A 14,262-nucleotide genomic window follows, 5' to 3' on the forward strand; every position below is an offset into this window, starting at 1 on the left:
TTCAAAACCCCATGATTTATTAATACTTTTTTATAGCCTTGTCACTCCCCAATTACTCCCCGCTTTCCCACCCCTCCCTCAGGAAAGCAAAACAAATTCATACATTATATCCATTCCCGACAACGTAGCTCAGTGCTCAACACGTCCAAAGCCGAACTCATTATCTTCCCCGCCCCCGCCTGACTTCTGTATTACTGATGAGAGCACCACAGTCCTCCTAGTTGTCCACACTCACAACTTAGGTGTTGTCTGGGCCTGGATTCAGGGAGACCTGAGTTCAAATCTAGTCCAGAACACTTACTAGCTGTGTGATCGTGGGCCAGTCACCTGGCCTTTTGAATTCCCAGGGTTGTTGAGAGGACCAAGTAAGAGAACAATAGCACAGTGCATGGCAGGTGCTTAATCAATGCTTGTTCCCTCCTCCTCTTAGGAGATGTTTGTTGAGTTGAGGCCAACTGTTGGTCTTTTTCCGGCACAGATTGTTCTCTGTATTGTTCAGATTTTATATTGTGGCTGGATCCCTTCAATAAAAAGCCTGGAGAAAGCCAAAGGAACCCTTTTTGTCTGGGGCAAATGATTCTATATGGCAGTCAGTGTGTTGTAGTGAGAGGTGCTGGACTTGAAGTCGGGATGCCTGGGTTGAAATTCTGACCCAGATACTTAGTAACTGTGTGACCTTTAACCCCTCTGGACCTCAATTTTCTAGAAAATGAGGGGTTTGGAATCAGTGGGCTCTGAAGCTCCTTCCAGCTGGAAGTCTGTGAGCCTGTTTGAAAGAACTAGAGTCTATGGAAGGACCTTGCTTTAAGTAGTATTATGGAAATACCCATTTCAGTTAATTTATTTGGGCATATGTTTTCTTAAGTGCCAGGGGTTTCAGGTTTTCCTTCTGTATTTATACTTAATATCTCTGATGACTATTGTGTATCTAATACAAATTTTAAATCATGAACTTTAAATAGATGTGTATTTGTGTGTGTATGTGTGCGTGCATGTAACCTTCTATCTTCTCTCTGCACTTTTGCTCCACGAGTATTATTTGTAAACAGCCAAGGACCAAAGCCATCAGGATAAGTCTTTTTAAGATTTCCAAGGCTGCCTATATCCTAGCTTTGTAGGAAGCAAATTTGATTTTGAAACAGATGCATTTAAACCACTGGAGGGAACAGTGTCTTTGGTTCTCCAATTATCCCTGCAGAGATAGATGGTCCACAGGGAAAGCAGTCTTCCCAAATCAGATTTCCTATAAATGAAGTCTTGGGAAAAGCATTGCCAATCTTGGTGCTCGATTCTCTAAGAGCAGTTCAGCTGCTGTCTCTAAAGAGAATCTGATGTTCAGAAGGCTATCATAAACAAAGGGAAGTCTTTCCAGTGTTGGGGACCAGCCCCAACAGTGTGTCCTCAGGACAGAGGCTGCAAAGCGGCTATCCACTCAGATTCCCATCATGAGCTAGCTTCCTGGGCTGTGGTACAGGAACATATTACTCCTTATCCACCTCCCTGATTAGAGCTGTCTGAGGTGCCTCCATGACTGCATGCTGTCTGTCTATAACAGAAGGGAATGTGGGACTACTACACAGTAAGAGACACCACGAGGGGAAGATTGGCTTTTTAAGGGGTCCATTCTCAAACCAGGCTGGTGTAAAAGGAATTTTTGCAATTCAAGCAAGTGTCCTCATTGTGCCTCACCCCAGGCAGCCTTAGAGGGAGATTTGGACGCACCTAGCTTTTTCCCTAAAATGGGATTTGTGAAGGGCATTGTGGGGCCATTCCTAGGTATATAATATTCCCTAAATTTCTTGAATTTTGGATTGGATTTGTTGGAATAATATAAAGGATTATATAAATTAGATGTAATTTCTTTAAGTTATTTCATGATTCCATATCTTCCATTTAAATTCTATTCATGGGGTCTAGAGGGAACCCTGGGTTCTCAAGGGCTCTGCTAGTGGAGCACAAGCCTTGGCAGGTTCTATCTACCATGCTGGAAAGGTGTCCATTATGGACTTGATGGGTGCCTGTGGCATCCATCCAAAGACCAGCCCTACTAGTTCCTGGCTTATCACTATAATGGTGGTGATCAGATGTTGAATTTTTTGAGGCCACAGCAACCCAATCCATTAGTCAATCGAAAAGCATTTATTAAGTTCTTACTGTGTGCCAGACACTGTGCTAAGTTTGGGGGATAAAAAGAAACAGCAAAGATAATCCATGCCCTCAAGGATCTTTCATTCTGATAGAGACCACATATACATGAATTGATCTATATGGAATTGATAAATATAGAAGAGATAGAAGGTAGCCCTAGAGGGGAAGGTACTAGCAACCAGGAGGATCAGGAAAAGCCTCCTGCAGAAGGTAGTGTTTGAGTTGAGTCTTAAATAAAGCCAAGGATTCTCAGAAGCTTGGAGCCTCTTGGAGAATGGAGAGCATTCCAGACAAGGGAGACATTGCTATGGGAAGTAGAGCATCGTGTGTGTGTGTGATGAGCAAATAGACCAGTATGACCGAATCAGAAAGGAGCAAGGTGGTGGAGAATTTTAAATGCCAGTAAGAGGAATTTCTGTTTGATCCTAAGGAAAATAAGGAGCCATGAGATACATTGAGTTGGGAGGGGGTGCTATATGGTCAGATCTGCACTTTAAGAAAATCACTTTAGTAATTGGGAAGAGACTTGAGGCAAGGAGTCCAATGAGAAGGCAGTTGCAATAGTCCAGATCTGAGGTGGTGATGGGTGCCTGGATTAGGGTGGTGGCTGTGTGAGTGAAGAGAAGTCAGGGATGTTGTAGAGAAAGAAATGACAAGATCTGGCAACTAATTGGATAAGTGCAGTGGAGAGAGCTGATCTGCCTCTAACAGTAATAGGAAAGTTGAAAGAGGAGTAGGCTTAAGGGGAAAAATACTGGGTTCTGTTTTGCACGTGTGGAGTTTGAGATGCCTATGGGACATCCAGTTTAAAATGTTCGGGAGAGGGAGTCGAATTCAATAAATAGATCTGGGAATCATATGCATAAAGATGTTGTTGAACCTATGAGAGCTGATGAGAATATCATGTGACAAAGCATAGAGAGGAAAGAAAACAGGACCTAGTCTTGGGGGACACCCACAGCTATTGCTCGTGACCTGGATGAGGATCCACTAAAGGAAACTGATAAGGCACAGTCAGACTGGAAAACCAGGAGAGAGAAGAGTCCAGGGTTGGGGGACCTGTGGCCTCAAGACCACATGTGGCCCTCTAGGTCCTCAAGTGCAGCCCTTTGAATCCAAATTTCACAGAACAAATCCTCTTAATAAAAGGATTTGTTCTGTAAAATTTGGGCTCAGTCCAAAGGCTATATACCTGAGGACCTAGAAGGCCACAGGTTCTCCACCCCTGTCCCAGGCCACTCCTGATTCTAGTCCAACCCTCCTGGAAGCAACTCCAGTGGAGAAGAGGCTACCCATCTCCCCCAAGTGCTCACTCAGAGCTGAAGCAGTAAGGCACAAGGGAGAGACAGGAGGCAGCATGTGCCAGGTAAGTCAAGCCACCACCACCACGACTATCATTTACCCTTAGACTCTGATGGAGACAACCCAGGACCTTGAGCCCAAGAGTCTTTGGAATAGCAGTGCCCCACAAACCACTAGACCTGCTTCTCTATTCCCAGCCATTCCATAATTGTGGAGAGGGGGCCTGCCTTCCTCATCACCACCACCACCAACTGCCAGCCAACTGCCACTAACAGGCAGAGAGGCACAGGAACCCTGGGAATGGTAGCACTTCCCAGACCTTAGGTCATGCTGCTAGCCCAGACCTCACAGCCAATTCCTGTGAAGAAAAGCTCAGCCATTCCCACCAAGCGCCAATCAGTTGCCACCCCCAGGGCAAGCAAGCCAGCCTAGCTGAAGCAGTAAGACACCCAAAGGTAGAGGTAGGAGTCAGCATGTGCCAGGTACATCAGGCCACTCCCTTCATAGTAACATCTGATTTGCCTCCAGATTCTACGGACCATAGTCAGAAGACTTGTAGCTGAAGCTTTCCCTAGCTAGCTGTAGTCAGCACCGTTAGAATGGGATGTCCCTGGAGAAGGACTGTAGGAGTTTCTTCTTTGGCTCCCCAACGTCATGTACAGTGCTTTATACATAGTAAACACTTGGTAAATGCTTTATTCACTCCTTCAGTGCTACAGTGAAGGTCAAGAAGGACTGAGAAAAGAACCTTGGATTGGGCAATCTAGAGAGCGTTAGTAACTGGAGAGAGACCTCGGAGGAAAATGTAAATTCTTTGAGAGCAGAGATTGTATCACTTGTTTTCTCTTTGAAGCCCTAAGCAGTTAGCACACTTACATTGGGAGGCTCCCGGAAGGTTTTAGGCCTGGGGCTGGGCTGGTAAATATTTACAAAGGGCTGGGGAATGTTTGCAAGAGACCCTTTAAGTTTAATCTGCAGTATAACATTTTTCACTCTCACTTTCTTAAGCCTATCTCCACACTCAACAAAACAAGCCCCAATTTGTTTGTCGAGTTTGTGGATTTCTGTGATGTAAATGCTCGCTCAGAAAAGCGAGCCTCTGAAAACTCTCTGAAAAGTGAGTCCTTTCTCCTAGCTCCAGCACATTGAGGGAAGGGCAGGCTTTGATAAGGCAGAAGTGAGGGAGGACGGTATTTTGGGAATGGAGTTTATACAAATGTGTGGCATGTCATTTGGGTAACGTCCCATTTTGGCTGGAAAGGTAGACAGTGGAGGTTCTGCAATGCCAGGCTGAGGGGTTGGTATTTTATCCTAGAGGCAATAGTGAACCCCCAAAGATGGCTTTGTGGGTAAAGAGAAGGGAATGACCATCAGACTTGTGGAAGAAGGGTGATCAACAGAGCTTGACAATAAAGTGGTGCTATTGCAGTACAAGGTTCCTTGGACTCTAGATACGCAACTCAAAGAGGGAACACTTGAAGCCGTTGATGCTGGGTTTCCAGTGCATTTTGGTTAAAAACAGCCTTCTCGAATGATCTGCTAATTATCGCTGGTATAGAAGCTAGAACTTCATTTGCTACACAGATGTCATGATCTAGAAGCTAGAAGCACCATGGAGAAACTTAAAGAGCTTGTGAAGTGTCAGTTGTTATTGGTCACTTTTGAAAGGCAAGAATGTAATGCTGGTCTTTGCTATCTGGGTAGCATTCCTTAATGTCCTGTCTGAGAAATCATCCATTCCAACCCCCTCATTATTTAGAGGAGGGAACCCAGACCTAGAGCCACATGTTACAAGAGGCAAAGTTTTAGCACCGGAAGTATGTGATTTTGTTTTAAAAAAAAGTCACTCTAAAAGTGACTTTTTTTTAACACCTTAGGCCAGGCCTGGGGAACCTGCGGCCTCAAGGCCACATGTGGCCCTCTAGGCCTTTAAGTGCGGCCCTTTGACTGAATCCAAACTTCATAGAACAAATCCACTTAATAAAAGGATTTGTTCTGTAAAACTTGGACTCAAGTCAAAAGGCCTCACCCAAGGACCTAGAAGGCCACATGTGGCCTAGAGGTACAGGTTCCCTACCCCTGCCTTAGGCATCTGCCTAGCCTTCCTACCCCTAGTGTCAGTCCTAAGGAGGTATCAAGGTAAACAGAAATTTAGAAAAGATGTAGATTTTATTGAGTGAAGAAGAGGTGTTGAGAATTCTGGGTTCAAGATGAGAGCCACAATATTTGGCCATTAGGAAACAAGGAAGGAGCAAGCATTTGTTAAGCTCTTCCTTCGTGCCAAGCACTGGGCTAAGTGATGAAAGGACCACAAAATAATAACAGCGGTCTGCTTTCACTTAGGGTGGGATATGTTTGGGGCAGTGTGATGGAATGGGCTTGGAGCCTAGAGATCTAGCTCCCCACCTCTGATGCCACCTTATCCATGACACGTCCTGTCATGAGGATGACATGGAGTAAGGGATCATTAGGTATTTTTGTTAAGCTCAGAGGGCTTCGTGAATGTCAGTTATTAGGTCAAAGTGTTTTAACACTTAAAAAGAGGCCTGCCAATGTAAAACAGGAGTAGTGGTAGTAATGAGTCATGACTTACTGTTATGAGGAAATCAGAAGGAAGGAAAGTGATCCAAATAATTTGCTTTTTCTGGGAGAAATTGATATATATTTGCTTTTCCAATGCTTTGGCTGATCATTTCTTGTGAGCAGGTTAATATGCTTTTTGGTTCCACTTTGGGGGGAGGGGTATATTTGGAAATTATAACCACTCTTCCTCTAGAAAGATTTGAACCCAGGGCATTTTTGACTCCATGTCTGGCACCCTTTACCATATGCTGCTCTTCCTTCCTTGACTACTGTAGCTCTTAAGAAAAACCTGGGGTTAGTTTGTTCCAAACCATAGACATTTCTCTTTCTGCTTATCGTCTTTTCCTATTTTTAAGCCTCCTCCATTGTGTTTTGGGGTTTGCATTTCACCAGTGGCCCACAAGTGACCTCCACAGTTGATGGGCATTTATGCTTTAGTTCAGCAAACATCTCGGAGGTTGGGGAGGATATCCGGATCCAAGAACATCTGGAGCTGTGGTCTGGGAGAAGGAACTAAGAAATGGAGCCAGTAGTTAAAGCACCCCCCACAGCTGCCCAAGACACATGCCCTGCTGGAGGAGGAGGAAGAGAAGTATTTGCCTTTTTCATGTGATGCCATCTCTTTCAGCTGTTGTGCTCTTGTTTCTTTAGGCTTCTTTTCCTCTCTCTCTCTGACCACGCCTGTTGGTCCTACATGTCCTCCTAAATTCAAATGTCCTCTTAGGTTCTGTCCTGGGCTCTCTTTTCCTCTCTCCTTTCTCTCTACTCAGATTCCCAGGAATCTATACCTAGCCCTCTCTTTACCATTTTCATCAGTGACATGGTTAAAGGCATAAATGTCATGTTTAGCAGGTAACAGAAAACTAGCAGGGCTAGCACGTTGGATCACAGGGCCACTATCTAAAGAGACCTTGGTGGGTCTAGAACATTGGGCTGAATTGAATGGGATCAAGTTTCGTAGGGGTAGATGTCAATTCTTAAATTTGGACAACTGTTGAGCGTCTCTGGCCCAGTTTCCCCATCCGTAAAATAAAGAGTTGGCCCAAATGATGCCCTGCAGTTCTCTTTCAGCTCTAAATCTTCTATGCTGTGAATCTCAGATTTCTGTTTCTCTTCCCTCCCAACCTCTTTACAGAAATCTTTACCTGGATGTCTCACCAGCACCTCGAATTCAACACATTGAAAAATGACTCTTTCCCCTAATGGGTCACCTAATGGGTGACATTGACCTTCTCCTGTCTAGCCAGGCTCTGAAATAGAATCATTTGCGACTTCTCTCACCCTTTTCTATTTCGCCTCTATCCCATCCCAACGCAACTGTCTCTTCTTTGCTCCTGTCTAGCCTCAAGTCGTCTTTCATGCTTTCCTTTACTTCTGCAGGATGACCAGCCAGAGTTACTATCTGTGGGATTAAGCCATCACTAGGTAGTTTTTGCATGTGATTTAATACTTTGCTTTAGCCAAGGGTGGAAAATTCCATAGGCCTGAGATGGCCAAGAGCCTTGTTTGGAGAGCCAGTAGCATGAGTGCTGGGGGAAGAGAGCAGAGGTCTATCTGGAAAAATCAGAATCTAAAGTGCACCATTTCTTATTTCAGTGCCCACCAGGGAATCAACATATTACACTTAAGATTTTATAAAAAATTAGAGGTTTCTAATATTCCTTTTAAAATCATGTTAGAGAACTTGTGTAAAGGTCAGACTAAGTCTTTGGACTAGGCCAATTTTAGCGATTGTGGGGAGACTCTCTGAATTGTCACTAGACTGGGACTGAGTTAGTCAGATGGTCTTCACCTCCCTCCTGTGGTGACTTTTTTGGACTAATGCATGGACCATCGAGAGTTTGTCCAAATTTCTCTCGGCTCTGGATGCTGCTGTTAGAGTGTTGGGCCACTGAGGTTGGCTACCAGTTAGCCTGATAAACTGAGTAGAGATGAGGAATCCATGACAAACCCCAACAGTCCCTTTGCTGCTTCCTGTTGATCCCCGTGGTCTCAGTCTGTCCCTGTCCACATTCTCTTCTTGAGGTGGCCAGCTGCTGGCTGCCCTTTGCGTGGCTTACTTTCTCTCCTCCAACTCCAACAGAAACTGCCATGATAGGATTTGGAGAATGCTGACTTACAGATCTTCAAGGGTGTTGATTGTATTTATCCCATGCTGATTTTAGGTTTCCTCTTCTTCTTTTAAAAGGATGGGTGGAACTGGATCCCCTTCTTTGTTAAGTTACTTTTTACTTCTGTCACTCTTTCTTTGTTTCTTGTGGACTAAGTTCCATACTCCTGGTCTACTTGGTGCCTTGAAAAATGCATTCCCTATCTCATGCTGTCTTGTCTGGGGGCATAGTCATCTTTTGGATTGCCAAATGTGTTGTGAGAAATACTGAGCTAGTATTAAGCATTTTGGATTTGGGATAGAAGGTGCTAGATGAAAGCCACAAACTCTTCTTGCCAGTGTGGGAAATTATGACTCAAAGGCTTCAGAGTCATTCTTTGCTATGGGACGGTAAGATTCATGCACCTGTGAAGTGTAGGGGTCATAAGGCTGAAGATGAGAGGAACGCTGATAAAGCTGTGTATTGTTCTAGCTGTGCTTACTGCGTACAGCAGATGCAGTCCTGAAAATTCATGGCGCTCCATTTTTGTGTGTGTTGAATCGTTTGAATTCTATGGGGAGGGGATGGAGGCTGTGTGGTGCTGCAGAGAGAGACTAGGACTTGGAGCCCTGCCATGCTGGGGGTTGAATCCATCCTCAGACATTATGTAAAAAATTGTAGAGGACGAGAAAAAGGGAGTACACACAAATGCAGCTTTAAGCAGCATTGGAAGGAAAACAAACGGCTACATATTGTTACAAGGGATGGTTTGATGGGTAGGGGAGGAGGAGTGAGGGAGAATATATTCACAAGTGAAGATAATGTAGAAGCAAAAGTATTGATTTTTTTAAAAAGTTGACATTTAAAAAATGTTGTGCTTATTGGTTCAATTATAAGTAAAACACTTTCTATTTCTGTTTGTTTTCCTTGAACACGTGGAACCCTGTGATGCTAGACAAAGCACATTGCTTAACCTCTCAGCCTCGGTTTCCTCATCTGTGAAATGGGGATAATCATAGCACCTATCTCAGTAGATTAAATGCAGCACCATGTAAAGTGTCTTGCAAAGCTTAAAGCGCTATTTCAAGGCTGTTATTATTATTAATATTACTATGATTATCTAATCACTTCCCAAGTCCTGTCATTTCTTCCTCCACCACACTTCTCAAGTCCTTCCCCTTCTCTCTTCTTACAGAGCCATTGACCTTGGTAAGGCCTTCCTCGCCTCTCACTTGGACTGTTGGCGGTCATTTCTTAATTGGTCTTTTTGCTTCCAATCTCTCACCTCTCTACTCTATCTTGTACACAGCTATCCAAATAATTTTCCTAAGGCAGGGGTTCTTAATCCTTCTTGTGTCATTGATAGGCTAATGAAGACTGCAGATTCCATCTCAGAATAATATTTTTAAATGCCTAAAGTAAACTGGATAGAATTATAAAGGAAACCAATTATTTTGAAACATAAATCAATAAATTCCAACCAACAAGTTCATGTACCCCAGGCTAAGAGCTCCTGTTCTAAGGAATGGATCTGACCTATTTCTTCTAGAATAAACTACAAACTCTTAAACTTAATACTTAAGGCCTTCTAGATTTGGCTCCAACCCTGCATTTCTAGACTTATTCCACATCACTCCCTTTGATGAGTTCTGTGTTCCAGCCACATTGAACTTCTAGCTGTTCCCCCAAATTTGACAAGTCATCTCCCACCTCTCCAGATTTTCCTTCCTCAACTCTGCCTCGCCTAATTCCTATTCCAAGGCTTGACTCACATTTTTCTTTCTTAAAGATTGCCCTCCTTCCCTCCTCTTCAGTTATCACATTGTCTCCCTTCAAATTACCTTATACTTAACTTATGTACATTTGTTGTATAGGAGAATCTAAGCTTCTTGAGGGCAGGAGTGGTTTCATTTCTCTCAGTGTATTCCCCAGCACCTAGCACAATGTCTGGCACCTAGAAGTGGCTTAGTAAATCTTTGGGGAATTGGATCGCAAGTCAGTTGCTTGGAGTCTCTTCCTCTGTCTCTATCTCCCTCTGTCTTTCTTGGATAGTGTCCCTTTTTATTTATGTGACCTGACTGTTTAAATTGAATCCTGCTGGACTAAGGTAAGGAATTACCCTTCATCTCTCAGAATTTAGAATTTGGGCATTTGGTTTTGCAGGAGTTGGGCACGCCCATAAAGAAAGGAAGCAGATTAATGCGATGCTTGGCAGTGAACAGTTATTTTCGAAAGCTACATGAACTCTTTCAGGCCTGGAGATACCTTTTAACAAATGATTGCTCCTATGATACTTTTGAGAGCTGAGCTTGTCGAAATCACATCGGGGGTACCAGGAAATTCATTTTAGTTATTCTTTTTAAGTTGCTACTATTTTTTACATTTATTTTTTATTTTTAGTTTACAACACTCAGTTCCACAAGTTTTGGGGTTCCAAATTTTCTCTCCCTCCCATTCCTCTTCCCAACCCCCCAAGATGGCAGGTAATCCAGTGTAGGGTCTGCATATACCTTCACATTGAACTTGTTTACATTGCAGTCCAGTTGTAATGAAGAATTATAACCAATGGAATGAATCATGAGAAAGGAGAAACGAAACCAAAAAAAAAAAAAGGAAACAAGAACAAGAAGTTTGCCTCCATCTGCATTCAGACTCCCTAATTCCTTCTTTGGGTGTGCAGAGCTTTTTCCATCACGAGTCTTTTGGAGCTGCCTTTGAACCTCGCATTGATGAGACGATTACTAACTATTTTTAAAGTTTAAGAATATCAGTGTCACTAAATATTTACATATAGTGTCTTAGACAAGAAGTTGATGTCGTTTCTGGAAAATGTAAATTCTTTGAGAGCAGAGATTGTATCACTTGTTTTCTCTTTGAATAGTAGATCACATTTCTATGGCCCTTTATAAAAACAGCTAAGGGGGCACCACAGTGCACAGAGCACTGAGTTCAAATTCAGCCTCAGACCCTGACTAGTTCTGTGACCTTGAGCAAGTCACATTCTGCTTGCCTCACTCTTCTCATCTGTAAAATGAGGATAATGACAGCACCTACCTCCCAGGATCAAACCCGCTAATATTTCTGAAGCGCCTGGCACACAGTAGGTGCTATGGAATGTCAATGGTTGTTGTTACCGCTGTTGCTGTTAGTTTTCTTATCACTTTGCTGATGGTGATCCTGTCAAGGTTCCAAGTCCGGAGAGGTGACATCACACAGCCCGGAAATGGTAGATCTTGAGGTTGAACCCAGGACTCCTGTGTCAAGTCCAAGGTTCGGTTTATGGCACTGTTATTTCTGACTGAGTGCAGGTGTAACTCAGAGGATTAACACGGAACTTGCGGTCCTTTCTGGACTGTGTATGTGTTCTCTATATAGAAGTGCGTATATATGTACATATATACATACACATGCACATGCATATATACATACATACATATAAAATACACACAGTGTCTGGCACATAGTAGGTGCTTAATAGATGCTTGTTGCCTGCCTGCCTTTCATCTATTGAGTTGCCCCAGCTCCTACTTCCCGTGTATCAGATTGGCCTGTCAGCTACTGGGCCGCCTTATGTGACATTGTTCTTGAGTTGCTTGGAGCGTTTCTTCTGTTCATTTTAGAGTCAGAAAGTTAGAGATTTAGTGCTAGAATGGGCTTTACAGATCCTCTAATCTACCCTTCTTATTTTTGGAGAAGAAAACTGGGATGCTGAGAGAAGGGACCTGTCCAAGGTCCCAGAGCCAGGATTGGTTATAGTATCTTTTGAATCTTGCCATCTTCCATCTTCTGCGCACAACTGGTCAAAAGGAAGTGGACCATAGAGAGGCATGCCTTAGTGCCCAGAGACTGGCTGTTTTCTAGGACCTCCTGGAATCCTTCTTGATATGTAAAAGCAAGAAAATAGCATGTGAGGTACTAAAAGCTTGATAACAACTTTCGTGACCCTTTTGGAAAACTGTCATCAGAGTTCACCTTATGGAAGCATTGCTTAATGTTGGATGAGTCATTGAAATCAGTGTTAGAAAAATACTTCCAGATGTGTGGCAGAGACTTGTGCAGAAGTAACAAATAAACGCTCTGGAAAAAATGAGTTAGGATTTTCCCTTGGAAGGGACCATAGAGATTATCTAGTCTAATTACTTCACTTTTTAGATTGGGAGACTTGGGCCCTATGACCTTCCTCATTCATCTCTACATGGCTGTTTCATATATATGTGGAGCTGTTATTTTCCAGGTTACATTTTTGAAGTTCACAGGTTTAGAACTGGAAGGAACCTCAAAAAGCATCTAGCCCAACCCCTTTATTTTACAAAGGAGGGGAAACTGAGGCCCATAGATTTAAAATGACTTGCTCAAAGTCACAGAGCTAGGAAGTGGCTAGGCTAGGATTTGGACACAGCTGCCCTGGCCCCAAATCTGGCATCAAACTCCAAGAGAAATGGGGGCCACTAAACCATCCCCAAGGATCCCTGCCCCCTGATATTGGCTTAGAAATCTGCATGATAACATGACTTCTGTTCGCCTGTATTTTTCTGTACTTTGTTACCTATTTTCCAATGACATTTTCAGCTGGTTCAGCCACGCCTCCTATTTGGAGCGATGCCACTGGGATGGGGATGATGCATTTAAGTCAAATGTTCACTTAGATGATAAGAATGTAGCATCAGTGATTTTGAGCTAAAAGGCACCTTAAAAGCCATGTCATTCAACCCCCTCCTTTTACAGATGAGGAAACTTAGAACTTGAAATGGTAAGTGAATTACCAAGAGTCACACAGAGAGATTTGAACCCCAGCCATTGGACTCCAAATACAGGGATCTTTCCACTGCATCAAATGTTGTTTTCCCCCCAAATGCTGTACGTATTAAAAAACCCCACCAAACTCCGGTGCTTGCCATTTAAAGATATCTCTCATCACCCTGAACTGCCCCACGGTTTCAAGATTTTCTCAGCTTTCTTCCCCCACTCCCCTGCATACACAGGTAGCAAGCAGGTTGCCTCCCCTTCTTACAGTCCTCCTATCCTGGGGCAATCTGTTCTGGAAACTTGCAGCCTGGTCTCATCTAGCTTCGTGCTCAAATTTCACTGAGCCCTTTCTATGTATCAAAGCTGGGCTGAGGAGGCAGGAGCACAGAAGCCAAGATTCTTTCCCTTCTGAAGCTTATGATCTGTTAGGGGATAATATCCCCAAACGTTTGCTCAGTGGTCCAGTTGTCCATTTTGAGGTTTTTTCTTTCTTTTTATTTTGCGGAGTAACATGGGTGATGAAAAGGGTTTCTGGTTATATTTGTTGAGATTTTCTTCATCCTGACTTCACTGAAACAGGGAATGATTTCAGTGAACCCTGTGTTCATTGAGCTTTTGTTTCTGACCCTGTTAAAAAGAAAGATTTTGAGTGCCATCGTAATAGGTAATGTGTTGTTATTTTTGTGAAATTGGGGGAAGGGTGCCATATGAGTATTTATTGAAAGAACTGGGGATGCTTAGCCTGGAGAAGAGAAGATTGTGGGATAGGGTTATCGTGGGGAGGAGAGGTTAATTTGGTTATTCGTGGCCCCAAACGTCAGAACTAGGAGCAATGGGTAGATGGTGCACAGAGGCAGATTTGAGGATAAGATCAGGAAAAAATTCCCAGTAATTTTTTTGTTGTTCAGTCATTTTTCAGTCATGTCTAATTCTCTGTGACTTCACTTGGGTTTTCTTGATAGAGACACTGGACTGGTTTGCCATTTCCTTCTCCAGCTCATTTTACAGGCGAGGAAACTGAGGCAGACAGGGTGCAGTAACTTGCCCAGGGTCAGTCAGCTAAGAAGTGTCTGAGGCCAGATTTGAACTCAAGAAGATGAGTCTTCTTGACTTCAGGCCTGGCACTTTATCTGCTGTACCACCTAGCTGGCATTCTCAGCAATTAGAGCTGTCTAAAAGTGGAATGAGGTGCCTTGAGAGGAGAGGGTTACTGTTCACTAAAGATATTTAAGCAAAGGTCAGCCAATAAACAGTTAATAAACACTTATTAAGTACGTACTATGTGCCAGGCATTGTGCTAAGTGTCAGGGATACAAATATGAAAATAGGACAGTCCTTACTCTCAAGGAGCTTATAATCTAATGAGACAAGACAATACAGAAAAGGAAGCTAA

General features: G+C 43.3%; 1 protein-coding gene across 1 annotated transcript in view; it reads left to right on the top strand.

Moving 5' to 3' along the window:
• The first annotated feature begins 3,505 nt into the window (after positions 1 to 3,505).
• The window catches only part of DOCK11 (dedicator of cytokinesis 11), a 167,352-nt gene continuing 156,595 nt past the window's right edge, over positions 3,506 to 14,262 (top strand). Inside the window, exon 1 of the mRNA XM_036740025.1 lies at positions 3,506 to 3,514. Within this exon, the coding sequence (XP_036595920.1) occupies positions 3,506 to 3,514 (9 nt within the window). The remainder of the gene's footprint in view (positions 3,515 to 14,262) is intronic.

Source organism: Trichosurus vulpecula, chromosome X (genome assembly GCF_011100635.1).
Source record: "Trichosurus vulpecula isolate mTriVul1 chromosome X, mTriVul1.pri, whole genome shotgun sequence".
In the NCBI taxonomy this organism is placed as follows: domain Eukaryota; kingdom Metazoa; phylum Chordata; class Mammalia; order Diprotodontia; family Phalangeridae; genus Trichosurus; species Trichosurus vulpecula.